This window comes from Dipodomys merriami, unplaced genomic scaffold, assembly GCF_024711535.1.
Source record: "Dipodomys merriami isolate MVZ:Mamm:240054 unplaced genomic scaffold, mDipMer1.0.p SCAF_201, whole genome shotgun sequence".
Taxonomy (NCBI): Eukaryota; Metazoa; Chordata; class Mammalia; order Rodentia; family Heteromyidae; genus Dipodomys; species Dipodomys merriami.
This window is the reverse complement of record NW_027203394.1, coordinates 72,312-95,288: the sequence shown is the minus strand read 5'-3', so window position 1 is coordinate 95,288 and position 22,977 is coordinate 72,312. Positions and strand designations below refer to the sequence as shown.

Genomic DNA, 22,977 nt, shown 5'->3' with positions numbered 1-22,977 from the left:
GGGGTCACCTTCAAGATCAAACCACCCTGTGCTGCAAGGTACCAGCATGTACGTATCTCTAAAGTTCAGAGAAAGTGTCTCATGGAGAATGAGCTTGCCAATGCTACCGAGACAATGATCTTTTTCTCTAGGGACATAAGGGAGCAGGAAGGGCGGCCCCCCAAGGTCACCGGCTGGGGACGGCGTCGGAGCTGAAGCCGTGGGGACCCCGGGGCGGCGGTCAGTGCCCAGACGACACCCCCCACCTCCGTCCTCCACCCAGGAAGGGCACCGGGACAAGGAGAGGTAAGTAATTATGGCTTAATGAGTTTCTCTGGAGGGCAGGGAGCGTCTGTCCGCGCCAGCCTTCCCTGGACTTTGTGGAAGGAGTCTCCAGGAGGGAAGGAGAGGCACACTGCTCTGAAACGGTGGTTCTGATATGAATCGTCACAGGACAGAAGGCTCTCCCTGACTGCCTGTTGTGCCACACGTAGTTTTGGGGTGCTGGGGGTCAAACCCGGGGTCCTGAGCCAGTAGGCCAGACCAGCACTCTTACCACCGAGAGTGTGCTTGGCCTTGGCATTTATTTAATCCCTCCCTCGTTGTTGCCAGCCCTGGGGCTTGAACTCACGGCCCAGGCGCTGCCCCTGAGCATCATTTTGCTCAAGCCCAGGGCTCCACCACTTGAGCCACAGCACCACTTCCAACTTCTTTTGGTGGTTTATTGGAGATAAGAGTCTCAGGGACTTTCCTGCCCAGGCTGGCTTTGAACCCAGATCCTCCGATCTCAGCCTCCGTGCAGCCAGGCGCCCTGCGCCAATGAACTTATTAACGGGGCAAGGTGACCTTGTGAGTAACGCCGTTTGTCTGTCTTCCTCCCTCTTCTGATGGTTTCACAGCAGAACTCTGAACTGCGCCCAAGCCGCAGACTCTATTCGCTAAAACCCGGGACCCACGGCACACAGTCCACCTGCTTGATGGAGACTTCTAGAATGACAGTGCATTCCAGGCGGTTGAAGAGGGAGAGCGATGGCGTTTTACTCCAAGCTCCGCCACCTCTGAGGGAGGCCGGGCAGACACAGGGACAGGGCCGAGCCCATGGCTGCAACGACCCCTGACCCCTGACCTCCCCCACCCCCACCTCACCAGCCTGCGCGGTGATGGAGCAGCCAGCCCACGGACACCCAGCCCAGCCCAGCAGCCAGCGACAGCACAGTGCGCCCAGGCCTCGCACAGCCACGGATGAGAGACAGAGAGGGAGATGGAAGGGGGAGGGGAGGGAGAGGGGGAGGGGGGAGGATCATGGCTCCCATTTTTCCTCTGTCCTTCTCCCGCTCCCCTCTGTCCTGTCGCTCTCCTCTCTCTCCTTCTCTATCCCATCTCTTCCCCTCTCCCCTCCGTCTGCCTTTCTCCCTCCTCCTCCTCTTTATCCCTCCCTCTCCATCTCCCTCTCTTCTCCTCCCCCCTGCTCCTCTTGCCCTTCCCCTCCCCCTTCCTCCCCCTCCCCCTCTTCTCCCTTCCTCCCCTTCCCCCTCTCCCCTTCCTCCCTCTTCCCCCTTCCTCCTCCCTCTTCCCCCCCTTCCCCCTTTCTTCCTCTTTCCTCCTCTTCCCCCTCTTCCCCCTTTCTTCCTCTTCCCTCTTTCCCCTTCCCTCTTCCTCCCCTTCCCCTTCCCCCTCCCTTCCCTTCCTCCTCCCTTCCCTTCCTCCCCTTCCCCCTCCCTTCCCTTCCTCCCCTTCCCCCTCTTCTCCCTTCCCCCCTTCCCCCTTTCTTCCTCTTCCCTCCTCTTCCCCCTTCCCCCTCTTCTCCCTTCCTCCCCTTCCCCCTCTTCTCCCTTCCTCCCCTTCCCCCTCTTCTCCCTTCCTCCTCTTCCCCCCCTTCCCCCCTCCTCCCCTTCCCCCTCTTCTCCCTTCCTCCCCTTCCCCCTCTCCCCTTCCCCCTTCCTACTCTTCCCTCCCCTTCCCCCTTCCTCCCTCTTCCCTCTTTCCCCTTCCTTCCCTTCCCCCCTCTTCCCCCTTCCTCCCCTTCCCCCCCTCTTCCCCCTTCCTCCCCTTCCCCCTTCCTCCCCTTCCCCCTTCCTCCCCTTCCCCCTTCCTACTCTTCCCCCTCTTCTCCCTTCCTCCTCCTCCCTCTTCCCCCTTCCTCCTCCTCCCTCTTCCCCCTTCCTCCTTCCTACTCTTCCCTCCTCTTCCCCCTTTCTTCCTCTTCCCTCTTTCTCCCCTTCCCCCCTTCCTCCCCTTCCCCCCTCTTCTCCCTTCCTCCCCTTCCCCCTTTCTCCTCTTCCCTCTTTCCCCTTTCTCCTCTTCCCTCTTTCCCCTTCCCCCCTTCCCCCTCTTCTCCCTTCCCCCTCTACCCACTTCCCCCTTTCTCCTCTTCCCCCTTCCTCCCCTTCCTCCTTCCTACTCTTCCCTCCTCTTCCCCCTCTTCCCTCTTTCCCCTTCCCCCTTCCTTCCCTTCCCCCTCCCTCCTCTTCCCCCTTCCCCCTCTTCCCCTTTCCCTTCTTCCCCCTTTCTCCTCTTCCCCCTCTTCCACCTTCCTCCCCTTTCCCCTCTCCCCTTCCTCCCCTTCCCCCCTTCCTACTCTTCCCTCCTCTTCCCCCTTCCTCCTCCTCCCTCTTCCCCCTTCCTCCTCCTCCCTCTTCCCCCTTCCTCCTTCCTACTCTTCCCTCCTCTTCCCCCTTTCTTCCTCTTCCCTTTTTCTCCCCTTCCCCCTTCCCCCTCTTCCCCCTTCCTCCCCTTCCCCCTCTTCCCCCTTCCTCCTTCCTACTCTTCCCTCCTCTTCCCTCTTTCCCCTTCCCCCTCTTCCCCCTTTCTCCTCTTCCCCCTCTTCTCCCTTCCTCCTCCTCCCTCTTCCCCCTTCCTCCTTCCTCCTCTTCCCCCTCTTCCACCTTCCCCCCTCATCCCCCTTCCTCCTCTTCCCCCTTCCTACTCTTCCCTCCTCTTCCCCCTTTCTTCCTCTTCCCTCTTTCTCCCCTTCCCCCTCTTCTCCCTTCCTCCCCTTCCCCCTCTACCCACTTCCCCCTTTCTCCTCTTCCCCCTTCCTCCCCTTCCCCCTTCCTCCCCTTCCCCCTTCCTCCCCTTCCCCCTTTCTCCTCTTCCCCTTTCTCCTCTTCCCCTTTCCCCTCTTCCCCCTCTTCTCCCTTCCTCCCCTTCCCCCTCCCTCCCTTCCCCCCTTCCCCCTTTCTCCTCTTCCCTCTTTCCCCTTCCTCCCCTTCCCCCTTCCTCCCCTTCCCCCTTCCTCCCCTTCCCCCTTCCTCCCCTTCCCCCTTCCTCCTTCCTACTCTTCCCTCCTCTTCCCCCTTTCTTCCTCTTCCCTCTTTCTCCCCTTCCCCCTCTTCCCCCTTCCTCCCCTTCCCCCTCTTCCCCCTTCCTCCTTCCTACTCTTCCCACTTCCCCCTTTCTCCTCTTCCCCCTTCCTTCCCTTCCCCCTCCCTCCCCTTCCCCCTTTCTCCTCTTCCCCCTTCCTCCCCTTCCCCCTCTACCCACTTCCCCCCCTTTCCCCTCTCCCCTTCCTCCCCTTCCTCCCTCCTACTCTTCCCCCCTCTTCCCCCTTCCCCCTTCCTACTCTTCCCTCCTCTTCCCCCTTTCTTCCTCTTCCCTTTTTCTCCCCTTCCCCCTTCCCCCCTCTTCTCCCTTCCTCCCCTTCCCCCTTTCTTCCTCTTCCCTCTTTCTCCCCTTCCCCCTCTTCTCCCTTCCTCCCCTTCCCCCTCTTCCCCCTTCCTACTCTTCCCTCCTCTTCCCCCTTCCCCCCCTACTCTTCCCTTCCCCCTTTCTCCTCTTCCCTCTTTCCCCTTTCTCCTCTTCCCTCTTTCCCCTTCCCCCCCTTCCCCCTTCCTCCTCTTCCCCCTCTTCTCCCTTCCCCTCTTCCCCCTTTCTCCTCTTCCCCCTCTTCTCCCTTCCTCCCCTTCCCCCTCCCTCCCTTCCCCCCTTCCCCCTTTCTCCTCTTTCCCCTTTCCCCCTTCCCCCTCTTCTCCCTTCCTCCTCTTCCCCCTCTTCTCCCTTCCCCCTTCCTCCCCTTCCCCCCCTCTTCCCTCTTTCCCCTTCCCCCCTTCCCCCTCTACCCTTTTCCCCCTTCCCCCTCTTCCCCCTTCCCCCTCTTCTCCCTTCCTCCCCTTCCCCCCTCCCTCCCCTTCCCCCTTTCTCTTCCCTCTTTCCCCTTTCTCCTCTTCCCTCTTTCCCCTTCCCCCTTCCTTCCCTTCCCCCTCTTCTCCCTTCCTCCCCTTCCCTCCTCTTCCACCTTCCCCCCTCTTCTCCCTTCCTCCTCCTCCCTCTTCCCCCTTCCTCCTCCCTCTTCTTCCCACTTCCCCATCTTCTCCCTTCCTCCCCTTCCCCCTTCCTTCACTTCCCCCTTCCTCCTCTTCCCCCCCTTCCTCCCCTTCCCGGGGGGGGGGGGGGGGGAGGCAGAGGAGAGGCGGGGATGAGGGAGGGGCTGGGCGGCTTTGGCAGTGGGGTGGTTGGGTTTGAAGTGCTGGAATAAACCAAGTGAAACTCCGGTCTGAAGTGTGTTGCTTCTGATGAGCAAACTCCTCATGCAGGGATGGGGAGGGAGAAGGGGAGGGAGGGGTGGAGAGGGTGGGGGAAGGGGAAGAGAAAGGGGGAAGAGGGGGGAAGTGGGTAGAGGGAAGAGAAGGGGGAAGAGGAGGGAGGGAGGAGGGGGAAGGGGAGGAAGGGAAAAGAGGGAAGGGGGAAGAGGGAGGAAGTGGGTAGAGGAGGAACGGGGAAGGGGAAGAGGGGGAAGAGGGGGGAAGAGGAGGAAGGGGGAAGAGGGAGGAAGGGGGAAGAGGAGGAAGTGGAAAGAGGGGGAAGGGGATGAGAGAGGGGGAGGGAAGGGAGAGAGGTGGATAAGGAGGGGGGCAAGTGGCGGGGGGGGCTGTAGTTGGATAAACTTGAATAAGTGAATTAAGTCTGAAGCTGTTTGTGATGTGCAAACTCCTCGCAGAGCTAGCTAGGGGGAGGAGAGCCGGGGAGGGGGAGGGTCACCTTTCCCATGAGTGCTGGGTGTGGAGCGGGTCACGGGTCACAGGTCACGGGCAGCTGCTGCTGGCCTAGATGACAAGACAGCGCCTTCCAAATAAACCAAGGCCGGGGAGGTGGGGAGGGTGTGGGGGGGGGAGGCGGAGGGGGGGTGAGATGCGGAACGGACAGTCCTTGAGACACGAGGGACAAAGAAGCATGGAGAAAAGTGTGCGTGCGTGCGGCTCTCGCGGTCACCCCAGGGTGAGATCTGGGGGACCGTGGTCAGCGCCGGCCTGGGCGGGAAGGTCACACGGTGTGTGTGGCTCCAGCCAGACCTGACTTGTGTAGTTCGGGGAGCCCGGGCTCGCTCAGTAAGCTCGGGGTGGGGTGGGGTGGGGTGGTAGGATAAGTCACACACGGCCCGGCCAGCGCCCCTTCCCGGGCACGGCTGGGCAGCCAGGCCCGTGCAGGGTCATTCCCGAAGGTCACAGGCGTGGACTCAAGGTCAGCCAGCAGCCAGACGCAAGTGTCCCCGGACACAACGAAGGCCGCAGGCCGGGCCTGGCCCGGATGTGCCCCCCCAGCCTCTCCCCGCCGGCCGGCAGGGGGCGCCGGCACTCACCATGATGCCGGTGAGCAGGCACACGCCCTTCCCGCAGTACGTGTTGGGCACCATGTCCCCGTAGCCGATGGAGAGGAAGGTGATGGAGATGAGCCACATGGCGCCCAGGAAGTTGCTGGTCACGTCCTGCTGGTCGTGGTACCTGCGGGGGGAGGCAGCAGACAAGTCGGGTTAGTCATCCACGCACGGGCTGGACGGATGGACGGGTGGACAGATGGACAGACACGTGACGCCCAGGCCGCCCTTCACCATCGCTCCCTAGGACCCACACGCAGCAGGCACGCCTGTAATCCCCGTACTGGGGAGAATCGGGGTCTGAGGTCACCAGCGCGAGACCCCAGCTCCAAACCAACGTTCAAGAAAAGCCAAGGGGCGGAGCCTGGCCCAGCGAGCGCGCGCAAAGCCCCGAGTTCAAGCCCCCGTACTACCCCCAAAAAGGTGCGGAGGGAAACCCCTGCCTGGCGTTATTCCTACCCCGCCAGGCGGGCAATGGAGCGCCGCAGGGCGTGGGGAGCGCAGAAGTCTGCGCTCTCGTATCCCGCCTTAGGCTTGCGGGTTCAGAGTCAGGGGCAGGAAGTGCTGGCGCGGGACACCGCGAGGCCTTCGTGGGGACCCGGGGTCAACCAGGACCCCGCCGCTGGCCAGCGATGCGTGTGACACACACACACACACACACACACACGCACACACACACACTTCCACTACCTCATTCTGAAGCAGGTCGCCGTAGCACAGTCCGGCACATGCTCCTGTACCTGGGTACAGACGAGACACCCCCGGAACTCAGGAGCCAGGGAGGGAAGAGACGTGTGGGGAGCCGACAGCGATGCCTGGGCTTTCCCCGTGTGGAACGATGGTCCCCCGAGTCCCGCCTGGGGGGAGGGGAGGGGACGGCACCTGCGTGGACACCAGGGAGTCACGGGTCCCCAGCACAGAGCGGGGCTGCGACATGAGGAGGAGGAGGCAGAGGCCCAAGGGAACACAGCGCCTCCACCCAGCGGGATGGAGAGAGACAAGCCGGAGTCGAGCGAAAACACCAGGCCGACCCCCTTTGCACGCGCAGCCCGCTCTGGCAGACTGCCTTTAGTGCCAGCCAGCGACCAGGACCAGGGCGAAGCCAAGTCCGACGCTGATTTGGGCCTGGACCGGTGCGGACTCTTTATTGAGCTGAAGTGAGGGGCATGTGTGCATGTGTGTGTGCACATGTGTGTGCATGGTGTGTGTGCATGGTGTGCGTGTGGCGCATGCATGTGTGTGGTGTGTGCATGTGCATGTGTGTGGTGCGTGCACATGTGGTGTGTGTGTGTGTGGTGCGTGCATGTGCATGCGTGTGTATGGTATGTGTGTGTGTGGTGCGTGTGTGTGGTGTATGTGTGCGTGTGTGGTGTGTGCGTGTTTTAACCTTGATTTTATTTTGCTCCTTTGACTTTGCACATTTGATTTTTTTTCTTTTCTCTTTTGACTTAAAAAGAATCAAAAGTCTGGTTGACAAGTCTGCTTCCCCAAAGGGAGAGCGGACGGGACACATGGTCACGCAAGGCCTCCCCGGGCTGGGGTTCTCAGGCTTAGGGGACCCAGCCACGGCACGAGAGCGAATCCAGGCAGGGTGAACGCTCACCACGAACGCTTCACCGATCACACAAGGACGCGCCACGGCACACCAGCCACGGCACACCAGCCACGGTACACCAGCCACAACAGGAAGAAGTAACAGCTTGTAAGAGATCACGCACTTCAACATCCGAGTCCTACCCCACAGGACGCGAGGAGGAGTCGGCCCCGATGGGTGGGTAGAAACCCGGGCACGCGATCCTGTCTGTGGGAAACAAACACCGGGCAAACCAGTGCCGAGCAAGACGCAGGTCTGGAAAAACCTCTGGGCCGACTGCAAATAACCAAAGCGGAGCCCCTGCCGGCCCCATCTACACACGAACCACATTACTAAGGAAACATTTCGGCAAAAGCATTTCATGTTCGCTTTTTGTCATTTTTTTTGGTGATGGGGCTTGAACTCTGGGCCTGGGCGCTGTCCCTCAGCTCTTCAGCTCAAGGCGAGCGCTCTACCACTTGAGCCACAGCGCCACTTCTGGTTTTCTGGTGGTTTATTGGAGATCAGAGTCTCACGGCCTTTCCTGCCCAGGCTGGCTTTGAACCGCGATCCTCAGCTCTCAGCCTCCTGAGTAGCTGGGATGACAGGCGTGAGCCCGGGCGCCTGGCTTTTTTTAAACAGGATTTTTGGGAAGCTGCTGGGGGCACTGGGTTTTGAAGTCGTGAGCACTCCTGGGAGCCCCACACCCCACAGCACAGTGGGGAACCGAGATCAGCACTCTGGGCAAACTTCTTTCCTCCTACTTTCCATCCTGATGTCCTTAAAGTTTTAACTTTTCACATATGGGGGTGACCTTCGTTCCGAGCCCACGTTACAGGATCTGGCCTGGCTCTCCCCCCTAACCCCCAATGTTTCTAGAAGCTCCCACCGCAGGCCTCTGAATTTGCTGCTTTTCTCCCAGACCGGGAGCAGCGCGGTGGGCAGCCACTAGGTGGCAGTCTTGGACCACGCCATCTCCACCACGGCAGCTGGACCGAGCGGGAGCAGGGGCCGGGCCCAGGGGTCAGCCTCCGTCCGGCCCAGGAGCCCGGGGCCCAGGGAGCAGGTGAGCCCACAGGAGATCCCAGTCGCGGCTGAGCGGAGCAAGCCTGGCCGGTCCTACGTCCAGCCGCGCCTGGGGCTCACCCCGGACACGGAGTAGAACAAAGAAGCACAAGCATTCCACCCGGGCGCCGGTGGCTCACGCCTGTCATCCAGCTACTCAGGAGGCTGAGATCGGAGGATCACGGTTCAAAGCCAGCCCGGGCAGGAAAGACTGTGAGACTCACGTCTCCAATGACCCACCAGAAAGCCAGAAGCGGGGGTGTGGTTCAAACTCTGATGCCCACAGGGGCTTCCCACCATAATCCTCAATCTCTGCCTCCCGAGAGGCTGCGGTGAGGCTCCAGACACAGCCTCGCCGCGTCTCACGCAGAACAGGAGCCAAGGCCGGCCATGGGAAGGAGGTAATACCTAAATATTTGAGGGGAATAAAGTTGAGCCCGGGACAGCCTCTTGCTCCCCGGCAAGCCTCGATTCATGTCACATTCATTGCACATCAAGCGTTTCCGTGGTATAAAAAAAAAAGTGTTTTGGAGAAGGCGTGAAGAGGCGCGCGGCTTCCGCTCTGTTTGATCTAATTAACGTGTTTGTTTTCTTAAGCTGTACATTCTGCTGATAAATAAAGTGTCCTGCGAATGTGAAGGCCCCGGGAGAGCGGGTTCAGCGCGGGAGCAGGTGTCAGCCCGCACGGCCGCGGGTTCAGCCCAGGAGCCCGTGTCAGCCCGCACGGCCGCGGCGCTTCTAAGCCACGCAAGACACGGGAAGAGAGGGGCTGGCTTCAGTGTGTTACACGCCTCCCGATTCCCATCTCCCTCCCTCTCCCTCTCAGTCTCTCTCTCACACACACAGAATTATCGTAAGGAGTGATTATCTTGGATTTGACAGATTAAAAAGTATTTTGTTGAGGGCCTATTGTACATACTCCCAAACCCACATATGTCCTATATGTACATAAGATATAGAGGATACCATACGTGTATCTGTGTATACACAGAACATATGCACATATACAGATATTATATACAAATATAGTATACATATACAAATATAGGATATATGAGGATGGTTATATTCTATGTATACGTCCTATATTTTTCCTATGTATGTATAATCTGAATGTAATTAAATATACATAGAGACAACTTGAATTTGACACACACACATATATATAATATGCAATACCTAATCCATTATACAGGCTGGTTGGGCGCTGGTGGCTCACGCCTGTCATCCTAGCTACTCAGGAGGCTGAGATCTGAGGATCAGGGTTTGAAGCCAGCCCGGGCAAAAAAAGGCCGTGAGACTCTGATCTCCAATGAGCCACTAGAAAACCAGAAGTGATGCGGTGGTTCAAATGGTAGAGCACTCGCCTTGAGCACAAAGCAGATCAGGGACAGCGCCCAGGCCCTGAGTTCAAGCCCCAGGACTTGCACACGCACGCGCGCGCGCACAGACACACACACACACACACACACACACTGACGTCTGGGCTGGCTGGGAGGCTGTGGAGGACTCCGGCCATGGTGCTGACTGCAGCGTTTGCAGTGTGCAGGGAGGGTGGGCCGCTGCCTGGAGTCAGACAGGGGCTGTGGAGTGCCGAGGTGCTGTGTGCGCAGGACCCGAGGGACGTGTGGCTGGGGGAGGGGCGGGGGGGAGCGGGGAACGGCGGTGCGGGACGCCCATCCGTGGTCCGTGGTCATACCCCACGCCCATCCGTGGTCGGTGGTCACACACCACGCCCATCCGTGGTCGGTGGTCATACCCCACGCCCATCCGTGGTCGGTGGTCATACCCCACGCCCATCCGTGGTCGGTGGTCATACCCCACGCCCATCCGTGGTCGGTGGTCATACCCCACGCCCATCCGTGGTCGGTGGTCATACCCCACGCCCATCCGTGGTCGGTGGTCACACACCACGCCCATCCGTGGTCGGTGGTCATACCCCACGCCCATCCGTGGTCGGTGGTCATACCCCACGCCCATCCGTGGTCGGTGGTCATACCCCACGCCCATCCGTGGTCGGTGGTCACACCCCACGCCCATCCGTGGTCGGTGGTCATACCCCACGCGCCCAGGAGGCACCCCACACCCACCAGGTGTTGTTAGGAGTCAAGCAGAGAGTGAGGGGCTGAGACACGGGGGTGAGGGGAGCGAGGGGGATTGGTGCAGTGCTGATGGTGGGGGGGCAGTGGGGAGGCAGTGGGGGGAGCATGGGGGGCAGTGGGGAGCGTGGGGGGTTGGTGGAGGGGGCAGTGGGGGGGCGTGGGGGGTTGGTGGAGGGGGCAGTGGGGAGCATGGGGGGTTGGTGCTGATGGTGGAGGGGGCAGTGGGGGGGCGTGGGGGGTTGGTGGATGGTGGAGGGGGCAGTGGGGAGCGTGGGGGGTTGGTGGAGGGGGCAGTGGGGAGCGTGGGGGGTTGGTGGAAGGGAACGTGGGGGATTGGTGCTGATGGTGGAGGGGGCAGTGGGGGGGCGTGGGGGGTTGGTGGAGGGGGCAGTGGGGGGGCGTGGGGGGGTTGGTGGATGGTGGAGGGGACAGTGGGGGGTGTGGGGGGTTGGTGGATGGTGGAGGGGGCAGTGGGGAGCGTGGGGGGTTGGTGGAGGGGACAGTGGGGAGCGTGGGGGGTTGGTGGAGGGGACAGTGGGGAGCGTGGGGGGTTGGTGGAGGGGACAGTGGGGAGCGTGGGGGGTTGGTGGAGAGGGCAGTGGGGAGCGTGGGGGGTTGGTGGAGGGGACAGTGGGGAGCGTGGGGGGTTGGTGGAGGGGGCAGTGGGGGAGCGTGGGGGGTTGGTGGAGGGGGCAGTGGGGAGCGTGGGGGGGTTGGTGGATGGTGGAGGGGACAGTGGGGGGTGTGGGGGGTTGGTGGATGGTGGAGGGGGCAGTGGGGGGGCGTGGGGGGTTGGTGGAGGGGGCAGTGGGGAGCGTGGGGGGTTGGTGGATGGAGGAGGGGGCAGTGGGGGGGCGTGGGGGGTTGGTGGAAGGGAGCGTGGGGGGTTGGTGCTGATGGTGGAGGGGGGGGGTGCAGGGTTCTGCCGGGTGGAGTCGTGGGTTGTGTTCAGCGTGAGGTCGCGCAGCGCACCTTGTTCAGAGGAGAGCGCCCGCATCCGGGGCTGGGTGAGCGGCGGCTTGGCTCCCGGGTCTGAAGCGGGTGGAGAGAAATATTTAACTTGGATGAATACGGGATTTTTTCCCCCTAAAATCATTTTTCGGCCCTGAACGACTCTCTCGGGAAAGCATCTGACGAAGGACAGAGATTCCAGATGTTCTTTCGTGGGGCTTGAACTCAGGACCTTCAGCTCAAGGTGGGCGCTCTACCACCTGAGCTACAGCGCCACTTCCGGTTTTCTGGTGGTTCATGGGAGATAAGAGTCTCACGGTCTCTCCTGCCCGGGCTGGCTTTGAACCGCGGTCCTCAGATCTCAGCCTCCTGAGCGGCGAGGATGACAGGCGTGAGTCTTGCTAATTCTTACCGCTTCTCTACATCGCTGTTTTGTTTTGGTCACAGTTTTCCTGACTGACAGCTTTCCTTGGATAAAAGGTTTGTGCTTAAAGCTCAACTCTGCGGCCCATGCCTACATACACACGTCTCCATTTCACGCACGAACCGAAGAACCGACACCATCTCTGCTGTCCAGGAAGTGCAGCCACTACAAGGTGTCATGAACACACACAGAACCATCGGAACCGAAGCGAAGCACAGACCCAATCATCCTGCATCGGAGGGGACGGACCAAAGGAACGCTGCTCTGTTCTGGAAAGTTCTGCCGGTCGCTGGTCTATCTGAGTCACTGATTTCTGTTTCTCTCTCACGCTTCTATACTTTCCTTCACCAAGTGGAAGATCTAGACATATGTTTTATTAAAACAGCATTAGGTACAACGCCAAAAGAGTTGATAGTAGCCAGGCGCCGGTGGCTCACGCCTGTCATCCCAGCTACTCAGGAGGCTGAGATCTGAGGATCGCGGTTCAAAGCCAGCCTGGGCAGGAAAGGCCACGTGAGATTCATATTTCCCATAAGCCACCCAAAAGCTGGAAGTGGCGCTGTGGCTCACATGGTAGAGCGCCAGCCGCCAGCCTGGAGGGGGAGGGGGGGCAAAGGAGGGACATTTCAGCTGGAGGCAGACAGAAGCCTTGAGTTCAGAACCCAGCACCACCGTCACCAATAACGATGCCAACAAGCGCAATAAAATAGCGCCAGCAGGCATGGCGTAGTTTTGTACCTGGGCAGCCCACACAGGGCATCCACCACGGCAGAGCCCGCCTGGGCCTTACACGCAGCCTTAATAAAATGCAACTGGGAATTAAAAGGAGAAACTGCGTGCGGAGAAAGCAAGCCGGAAAACCCAGTGCCTGGAGGTTCAGTCACAGACCTGAGGATCCCAGGATGGGGAGCCCGGAGCTGCCTTCAGGCAGGTGAACACGCACACAGCGGCCGGGCCGGGCTGAGAGGGAGGGCATCCGGAGACAAGGCTCTAAAACCGGTCCTCCGAGCCTCCAACTTAAGAAACTACGAGGAGGTTTACAGATGAACGGAAGGAATGAAGTCACGGAGTAGAACAATGACCAAGGAAAACAACCACAAAAGGGTCAACAGAGAGGCTGGGAAGGTGGCTCAGTGGTAGAGCGCTTGCCTTGCATGCATGAAGCCCTGGGTTCGATTCCTCAGCACCACATAAGCAAAAAGAAAAAAACTGGAAGTGGCGCTGTGGCTCAAGTGGTAGAGCGCTAGCTTTGAGCAAAAGCAGCTCAGGGACAGCGCCCAGGCCCTGAGTTCAAGTCCCAGGACTGGACCAAAAAAAAAAAAATCAACAGAGTAACTGGAACTTGGACAAAAACCTGCAAATTTGGTGTAAACTTCACGGCAGGCAACTAATGGAGAAAGGAGAGGAGGAGGCGTGCAAACACCCGGCTGAGGCGCACAGGTCCAAAGCCCGGGCCCCAGCGCGGGCACGGCGGCCGGCGTGTGCGAAAGCGATGATCCAGCCAGCAGCTGAATGACAGCACCAGTGTGAACACACTCACAGACCCCCCCCCCGTCTTCTAGAAACAGGAGCCCCCAAAGCAAACCCTCGCAGGCCTGACTTCCACCCACGCCCGAGCCACAGCCACCCCAAGAAATGTCTTTCTGGGGACAACGGAAGGGACCAGGGAAACTCCCCAGACGCCAGCAACGTGAATTCAGGCACGCATTGAGGGCCCTACCTACCCAGAGGGGGACGTGGTGGGGAGAGGAAGAGAGAAAAGCGTCATCCACCAAGAGAAACTGAGGCAGAGAGAGGAAAACATGACCTGGGTCACTAAGAGGTGAGCATACGTACACACACACACACACACACACACACACACACACACACACACACACACACACACACACACACACACACACACACACACACACACACACACACACAGTAGTGGTAACCTAGCCAAAATTACGTGTCGTGTGAACTATATATATTGTAACATGCCTTGCCAAAATGACTTCACAGCCTCGTAAAAGTTCACTGCGTTGTTGATGGCACTGTTCTTTTTCTTACAATGAAATACCTTTCTATAATAGGGAAATTAACTTAGACTGCACACATGTTGGTTGGCTTTAAAAAAAAAAAAAGTATCCCAACTAGTATTTTCTAGATAGGAAAACAGAATTAAGGGGTGGGTGTGCAAAAGGAAATACACTCTTCACCTGACTTGTGTAGCTGTAACCTGTCTAGACGTCACCAGTGCTGGAAGGCTGTGGCTGGGGTGGTAGAACCGCCCCGCTGAGGCCAGAGAACAGAACCATGTCCGAGCTACACGAAGCAGCCGCAGGGCGCGTCCCAATGTGACGGGGCGGGAGCCTCTCGTGAAGTGGCTGACACAGTCTGGGGTCAGGAAAAGAGTACACACGGCCACTGTTCCAGCAGGGAAGAGAAGTCCTCATAAAACCGGGCGAAATGGACAGCCCCCGTGGGACAGACTTCCTCTGCGGTTGACGGGGATAAAAGATGTGGAGTAACAGGAAGCCTGGGATGAAAGGAAGAAGTGCACTTCCCTTTTCCTTCCTTTTTTCCTTCCCTCCTTCCTCCCTCCCAGAGATCGTCCTATCACTGAGCTCAGGCCTGCTGAGCTACTTTGCAGACTTTTTTTTCCTTTCCGTGTAGAGCTCTCCTTGAACGGAGACGCTGACGCTGTTGGTCTTTGGTCAACGATCCCAAGATGCTACGTGAGAATTCAGAAGGAGCGCGCAGGGGAGCAGCCCCACCGTCCACCGGGCCGCAACCCGCCAAAGCCGAGCCGGAGACCCGAGACGCCCAGCCATCACTAGCATGCAAAGCCCTGGCTTAAAGGGGAGATTTGCATCACCGGAAAGAGCCACGATCTTCACAAAGCCAAAGGCAGTCATGGTTACCACGGCAACCCTACCAAACTCGGTCCAACTCGGTCGCGATCCTCAGAGTTCTTGGCGGAAACAGAGAAGCCGCGGCCCAAGTTCACTGACCTCACTGTACTCACCAAAACTATCCTGAGCCACACGCACGTCATCCCAGCTACTCAGGAGGCTGAGATCTGAGGATCGCGGTTCAAAGCCAGCCCAGGCAGGAAAGTCCATGAGACTCTGATCTCCCATGAACCAACAGAAAACCGGATGTGGTGCTGTGGTTCAAGTGGGAAGAGCATTCGCCTTGAGCACACACACTCAGAGACAGCGCCCCGAGTCCCTGTGTCTGAGGTCAGGAACACGGGGCGTCCCAAAGGCTAAAGAAACATCACTGCACACGCAGGGACAGGGGTTTGCAGGGGTTTGATGCAGGGCGTGGAAGGGAGCCACGCAGGGGCCGTAAGCAAAGCAGCTCTGCTGTGTGCTTAGTCCGTTCGCATGGTATGACTGACATCCGCTGTGTGGCCGGTTGTGGCTGCCAATGCTTGTCAGGCTCTTGAAATGCTGAAAGTTAGCACGGAATCCACTAAACTACAATGGAACTCAATCAAGTCTATCAATGAGACAAGAACTGAGTCTGATAAACTCAAAATAATCGAGCCTTAATAAAAGCAGAAAGCCACTTTCTAAACAAATACTATATTATTTAGGGCGTAAATATAGCACAATAAGGGACTGGGAAGGTGGCTCAGTGGTAGGGCGCTTGCCTTGCATGCCTGAGGCGCTGGGTTCGACTCCTCAGCACCACATAAACAAAAAGAAAAAAGCCAGAAGTGGCGCTGTGGCTCAAGTAGTAGAGCACTAGCCTTGAGCTGAAGAGCTGAGGGATAGCGCCCAGGCCCAGAGTTCAGGCCCCACGACTGGACCCCCCAAAAAATATGTAGTACAATAAAACCCAAGTTTATATTCTAAAGGAAAAGAAGATTTTAAATAGGTAATGTTAAATAAATGTATTGAAATTGACAGCCTTGGTGAAATATGTTTTTCTATGTGAGTAAAGGTTACCACTCAAGCTTTTGTGAAAACCTTCATCTTTACATAAATCTCTTTGAAGTAGGAAATGATGCTTTTTCCCCCCTTTTTTTGTTGGTCGTGGGTCTTGAACTCTGGGCCTGGGCGCTGTCCCTCAGCTCTTCAGCTCAAGGCGAGCGCTCTACCACTTGAGCCACAGCGCCACTTCCGGTTTTCTGGTGGTTCATGGGAGATCAGAGTTTCATAGACTTTCCTGCCCAGGCTGGCTTTGAACCACGATCCTCAGATCTCAGTCTCCTGAGTAGCTAGGATGACAGGTGTGAGCCACCGGCGCCACCACCCCTTTATATAACTACTTAAAGACACAGGAAAATTACAACCCAGTTATTAAAGCCCTTCAAAAGGAATTAATCACCCACTGAAGCTTCAACCCCAGTGTTATTGTAAACGCACCCGATAGACGGAAGTAATAAAGGTATGTATGATCTTGGAAGAATAAGAGAATACCAGGTCAGAAAAAAGTTATCCACGGCCACACTGAATGACTTTACTAGGCGTAAATACCCCCCACTCTTCCTTTTCTGGTGGGTCGTTCCTGGAACAAGCCTATTTATTTTGATCTAATTATGTGTAAAAGTCAGATGGCATTCGGGATGGACGAAGGGTAACCTGTACCCCATTAAAAATGGAACCCCAAGTACTGAACTGGTCCTGGAGGGATGAAAATTCGCCTATAGAACAGTGTATTTGGGGATGTGTGTGTGCACTGGACACTATCCCTGAGCTTTTTTTTGGTTCAAGGATGGAGCTCTACTACCACTTGAGTTACAGCGCCACTTCTGCTTTTCTGGCGGTTCATTGGAGATCAGAGTCTCACGGACTTTCCTGCCCGGGCTGGCTTTGAACCACGATCCTCAGATCTCAGCCTCGTGAGTAGCTAGGATGCCAGGCGTGAGCCAGTGACACCTGGTGAAACAAGGCATCTGAAACTTAGGTTGTATATGATATTACGGGGTATGATTTGACTGCAAAAATTCCACAATATAATATACAATAATAACGCCACCACCACTACTACTACTAATAATGACGGCGTTTGACCTGCACGCAGAAATCCTCTTCTAGGCAGCTGGACAGTGTAAGGGATGTGACATCAAAGGCCACTTGTGGGACTCAGCTCTAATGGCGGACACACCGCAGACGTTCTTAAAGACACAGAACCGTGGATTCTAAACGCGGGGGAGACAGAGGTCGCTGGTCCTCGGGCTAGCTTTGATACCCTGAAAAAAATAAATAACGCTGTGTCCTTCTCTTAGGCTTCAGGATGGAGCTCACTGCTAATCCACCGAGGACGTAGCTGGGGAGAGGCTTTGCGCACGGAAGCCTATTTGCCTCTCTAATTCTCCTTCCAAAAATGACACACCGAGGCTTAAGTGCTTTCGTGAGCAGCGTCCCTCTCCACTACATACGGGCGAACCCAGAGATTCACAGCAATGACGTCCACAGGAACGCTCCCTCCGCCCCTCCTCCCCCCTCCCTCCCCAGCCTGAACCCTCCCCCCTCATTCCCAGACTCTGAAACCTCAGGGTGGCGGTCACGCGTGTGTGCGGCCACGGGGCACGTGGCTCTGAGTTCCTGAGCACGGGGGTCCTGGGATTACAAGCCATCGGTGCCAGGTTCCCGAGGCCCTTCGGATGGCGCCTCTTGATCAAATGCATCAACTACCCCGGGGAAAGGCATTGAACACTTACACGTGCACGCACGTAAAGCACAAGAACCGAATCACACACTGACACGGAACCACACAGGCTGCGAGTACGCGCATGCGGTGCGGGTGAAGAAATCAGAGGTGACTTGCGCGTGAGCAAAGAACTGGGGGAAACTTCTAGGCTGAGGGAGGGGGTGGGCGGAGGTTTGTAACACAACCTTCTCAAGAGAACCCTCTCTCTCTCTCTAACTTCAAATATCCTTGCAGTTCTCTGAGGGATCTAAAGGGAACATTTCTACACAGACCGGGCGCTGGGAGTCAGGATGGAGCTGTGAGGTTCACTGAAGGACCTGGCCCACCTGAAGGGCTGGGAACCTCACAAAAGGAAAGACCGACAGATGGAGGGGAGGGGAGGAGGGGGGTGGAGGGGAGGGGAGGGGCAAGCGTCAGATCTGCTGGTGTCAGGTGCAGAAGTAAGGCTTGCGTGCCACGCTGCGACGTGGAGATTCTGTGCATTCCCACCGGGAAGCTGAATGCACAATCAGATGGGGAGAATCTTCTCTCTCTCTGGCACGTTATGCATGTAGACAATGTCATCTCCCAAAGAGGGAGGGGCACCAGCCAGTTCCCCGAGCACAGGTGGACACCAAGGACGTGAGTGGCACTTTTTTGGGGGGTGGGGTGGGGGTCCTGGTGCTCCTTGAACTCGGGGCCTGGGCGCTGTCCATGAGCTTCTTTTTGCTCAAAGCTGGTGCTCTACCACTTGAGCCACAGCGCCACTTCCGGTTTTCTGGTGGTTCACTGGAGATCAGAGTCTCACGGACTTTCCTGCCTGGGCTGGCTTTGAACCGCGATCCTCAATCTCAGCCTCGTGAGTAGCTGGGATGACAGGCGTGAGCCACCGGCGCCTGGCTTGACTTTCATTGTATAGTGCATGGCTCAGGCGTGTGGTCTGATGGTGGGTATGATTTGTGAGATTTAAGGGCAGGTTGAGCCGGTAGATCTTATCATTAATACCAAGCATCTTATCTAAGCTTTTTTTTTTTTGAGAGGAGAGGGAGAAGGGAGAGAGGGAGGGAAGGAGGGAGGGAGGGGGGCGAGGGGGGGCACTCAGGGCCTGGGTGCTGTCCCTGACCTTTTTAGCTCAGGGCCAGTGCTCTACCACTTCAGCCACACCTCCACTTTGGCTTTCTGGTGGTTAACCGGAGACAGGAAAGCTCATGGATTTTCTGATCTCAGCCTGTGGAGCCGCAAGGATTACAGATCAGACACCTGCGCCCAGCCCCGGCTCCTACATTTCTTTACAAGTAAACTTCCCCAAGCACCAAGGGCTCACGCCCGTTACCCCAGCTACCCAGGAGGCTGAGATCTGAGGGTCAGGGTTCAAAGCCAGCCCGGGCAGGAAACGTTCACGAGACACTTACCTCCAGTGAATCATCAAAAAGCCAGAAGTGGTTCGAGTGGTACAGTGCTAGCCTGCAGTACCCAGACCCTGAGGTCAAGCCCCAGGACTGACACCAAAAAGAATACCAAATCGAGCTCACACACACACATACAAAACTGCTGGACACTGGTGGCTCACGCCTGTCATCCTAGCTACCCAGGAGGCTGAGATCTGAGGATCACTGTTCAAAGCCAGCCCGGGCAGGAAAGTCTGTGAAACTCTTATCATCCAATAAACCACCAGAAAACCAGAAGTGGCGCTGTGGCTCAAGCGGTAGAGCGCTCGCCTTGAGCTGAAGAGCTGAGGGACAGCGCCCAGGCCCAGAGTTCAAGTCCCATGACCAACAACAACAACAACAATAATAATAAAATAAAAGGATGGTGTCAGGCTGTGAGACCAGGACACCAGAGGAGAAAACACGGCCCTTACTACCGTGCGGGAAAGCGATCCCGAGTGGGGCTCGCTATCGGGGCAGGAGGAAGGCAGGTGGGCAGGGCGACCCCTGAGGGGGTCCCGGGACAGACGCTGGGCTCACAAGGATCTAGAAGGATGACAGAACCGGACGCGGGGTGTGGCAAGGGGCGACGGGAGGGAAAGCGACTGGCGTGACAGCGGGGGGGGGGGGGAGAGGGGGGCTGGGGGCCAATGAGAGGCGGGCACACAAAACCACGCAAGGGAGGGGGGGCGAATCCCCGAGGGCAGACCCCCACACACCACGCTTTCTTTTCTCAGCTCCTGAGGAGGATGTGGGGGATGAGAATGCAGTGGGGGAGGGCGAGGGGGACCACGGGGTGTCAGGGAAAGGAACCCCAAACCCCAACACCCAACAACAGATGTTGGCAAAAAAATACATCGGCAACAGAAGCACTATTACTCAGGAATCTAAAAGCCAAACTATCAAAGGAACGCTTGAGGAATTCAGGGTGAATTCCTCCCCCAGAGCAGGGGGTGGGGTGGGTTTGCCCTTTCTCTCCTTCCCTCCCTCCCTCCCTCTCTCCCTCCCTCCATCTAGCCATCTTTCTACAGTTCTCAGGCAGATTTTTTCCCCCTTCTCTTTAAGCTATGTAAGTGTACGACTCTTGATTTCTCAAAAGCCAGACGCTTAGTTTGCATGATGATCCTCACCCCAGCATTCAACAGTTCTGGAAAATTCTCACTGTTCCCCCCCACCTCTCTCTCTCTCTCTCTCTCTCACACACACACATGCACACACGCACACGCGCGCGCACACACACACAGTCAGGTGTCTAACACCCTTCACTACACAGCTCTTCCTGTTTCTCTGTGGCGTCTATTCTTGTTTGTGGAGGGCACTGCTCAGGACTGCCCACGGGCGTGCATGGGTGGCTGCTATCAAAGCTCCTCAGGCAGGATGAAATTTCTACGCCTTCTTGGAAGGTCAGTAAGAAACAAATGAGAGCTGAGCACCTGTCATCCCAGCTACTCGGGAGGCTGAGATCTGAGGATCGCGGTTCAAAGCCAGCCCGGGCAGGAAAGTCCCTGAGACTCCGATCTCTAATAAACCACTCAGAAAACCGGAAGTGGCGCTGTGGCTCAAGTGGTAGAGCGCTAGCCTTGAGCTGAAGAGCCGAGGGACAGCGCCCAGGCCCAGAGTTCAAGCCCCACGATCGACAGAAAAAAAATAATAATAAAACAAGCCAGCCCAGAGAATCCAAGACCGAGGCGCATCATCATCATCAGAAACCCCCCCCAAAACAATCCAAACACGAAACCTTGTCCCAGCTACCTCCGCAGACACGCAGGGAGAAGGACGCCGTGGGGAAAGAAGCCCCCGCGGAGCGCGCCACTCACCTCTCGCAGGCTCGGACCGTCCAGGCAGCAATTATCCACAGGGAGATGCTAAACACCAAGAGCACGGTCCCCGGGCAAATGGTCATTAGCGTCTTCATGACGAAGCGCGTGTTGAAGTTTATCTTATTGAGCGCGCCGATGCTCCTGGACGAGGCATCGGTGAAGAGTTTGCTGTGCAACAGCATGACCCTGGCGATCAGGTAGAGTCTTAAGAACATGGGTATGGACAGGATGATGTCCACGTCGGCGGTGGTGGTGGAGGGGGCGTAGGAGAAGGCGAGGCGGGCCGTCCAGGTGAACGTGTAGTCGCCGGGGATGGGGTGGATAGCACACACGAGGATCTCCAGGCAGATGAAGAAGATGCGCTCGTAGGTCATGGCTATTCTCCAGTCGTCCGCGCCGTTGTCCACCATGAACAGCTGTCGAGACAGAGCAGAGGGTCAGCCCCGGCCACGCAGCCGCGCAGAGCACGCTCACGTGCGCGCAGTCGGCTCCTTTGCTTCAGAGAAAAATGAAGTCAGATAAAATCCCATGGGCGCCGGTGGCTCGCGTCTGCCGTCCCAGCTCCTCGGGAGGCTGAGATCTGAGGATCGCGGTTCGAAGCCAGCCCCGGGGGGGGAGGGGGGGACGGGAGGCAGGAAAGTCCGTGAGACTCTGATCTCCCGTGAACCACCAGAAAAGCAGAGGTGGAGCTGTGGCTCAAAGTGGTAGAGCGCTGGCTTTCTGTGAAAAGGCTCAGAGACAGCGCCCAGGCCCTGAGTTCAAGCCCCACAGTCGACAAAATAAAATTTTAAAAGAATCACAGGAGACCACAATAAAATGTGGCAGGAATGCCTTCTTCCAGTTTCCTGTTGCTCTCCAGTTTTTTATCTTTTGTGTGTGTGTGTGTGTGTGTGTGTGTGTGTGTGCGTGTGTGCGTGTGTGTGTGTGTGTGCACCTGTGCCGGTCCTGGGGCTTGATCTCAGGGCTTGGACACTGTTACTTAGGTTTTTGATTCAAGCCTAATGCTCTTCCTCTGAAGCTAGACCTCTACTTCCGGCTTTTTGGTAGTTCACTGGATGAAGAGCCTCACGGACTTCTCTGCCTGAGCTGGCTTCAAACCAGGATCCTCGGCTCTCAGCCTCCTGAGGAGACGTGAGCCACGGGCGCCCGGCTTCCATTCTGACTCTTCCAGGTCCCCCACGGCCTGGCCTTTAATCATGAATGGGCTTTCAAGCCGGCTTCCTTGAACGGAGTCCTCGGCCCAGGCCTTCACTGTCCCACAGTTAAAGAAAAACAAATGTGAGAAACAGAGAAAGATCACAGACAGACAGACAGACAGACAGACAGACAGAGCAAAGAACGTCTTTCTGTCTTTCTCTTTCATCTGCCCACGCGGGGCCAAGCCCACCAGGGCCCGGCAGTCCACAAAACACCAGCAATGTCCGGTGGCTGTTCCGGCTGCCGTGCTGGCTTGCGTGGAGTCTCCTGGCACCCGGGGCCAGGAAGCCACAGGTGCCAAGCAGCCTGGCACGCTGCAGCCCACGTGTGCGGAAGCCCTGGCCACTGCGATGCCAGCGGCGCGCCCACGCGGGGCAGGAAGGATGTCACACTCTGGGCCCCGGCCCACCGTGGACGGGAACGCGCAGGCGCGGCCGGCAGGTGCACGGCCCACTGGTCCGGGCGGGGGCAGCGACTCCGCCCCGTGTTATTCCAACGGGACCCTCCCTCGGGGCTAACCTGACACCTCCTCCCGTCCTCTGAGGTGACAGCCAGCCAGCACACCCTCGCCGGAGACATACCACCCCGTTTTGCTTGTCTGCAAAGGGCTAAGAATCACCAAGACGCCCACTGATTTCGCTCCATGCAGCAGATTCTACGCACAGTACCGAGAAGTGTCCCTCCCCTGGCCCATTGCTCTGGAGACCACAGGTGACCTTCCCAGGTCACCGGTCAAGAAGTGCCCAGTGCCGGTGGCCCAAACCTATCTTCCTAGCTACTCAGGAGGCTGAGATTTGGGGTTTCCAGCCCGGGGCAGGAAAAGTCCGTGAGACTCTGATCTCCAGTGAACCACCAGAAAACCAAAAGTGGTGCTGTGGCTCAAGTGGTAGAGCGCCAACCTTGAGCAAAAGAGCTCAAGGACAGCACCTAGGTCTTGAGTTCAAGCCCCATGACTGACCAAAAACATAAAGATGTGCCCAGTGCTGGGCGCCGGTGGCTCATGCCTGTCATCCTGGCGACTCAGGAAGCTGGAGGCTGAGATCTGAGGATCGCGGTTCAAGTCCAGGACCCAGGACCGGCCTCCCGCCCTCGGTCAGGCCCTTTCCTCTCACTGACTTTATTTTTCCCAGCCCCTCCTCTGCTCGCTCCCCTGGCTGGGCTGCTGTTGGGCCGCCTGGCTGCCCCCCTAATCTGCCTGCAGGCGAACTCCCAACCCCA

At 57.8% G+C, this 22,977-nt stretch overlaps 1 protein-coding gene across 1 annotated transcript in view; it reads right to left on the bottom strand.

Moving 5' to 3' along the window:
* Window positions 1-22,977, bottom strand: part of Kcnn2 (potassium calcium-activated channel subfamily N member 2) — a 59,555-nt gene that overhangs the window by 13,938 nt on the left and 22,640 nt on the right. Inside the window, exons 3-4 of the mRNA XM_070031480.1 lie at window positions 20,560-20,978; window positions 5,555-5,696 (exon numbers count right to left, since the gene is read on the bottom strand). Coding sequence (XP_069887581.1) covers window positions 5,555-5,696; window positions 20,560-20,978 — 561 coding nt within the window. The remainder of the gene's footprint in view (window positions 1-5,554; window positions 5,697-20,559; window positions 20,979-22,977) is intronic.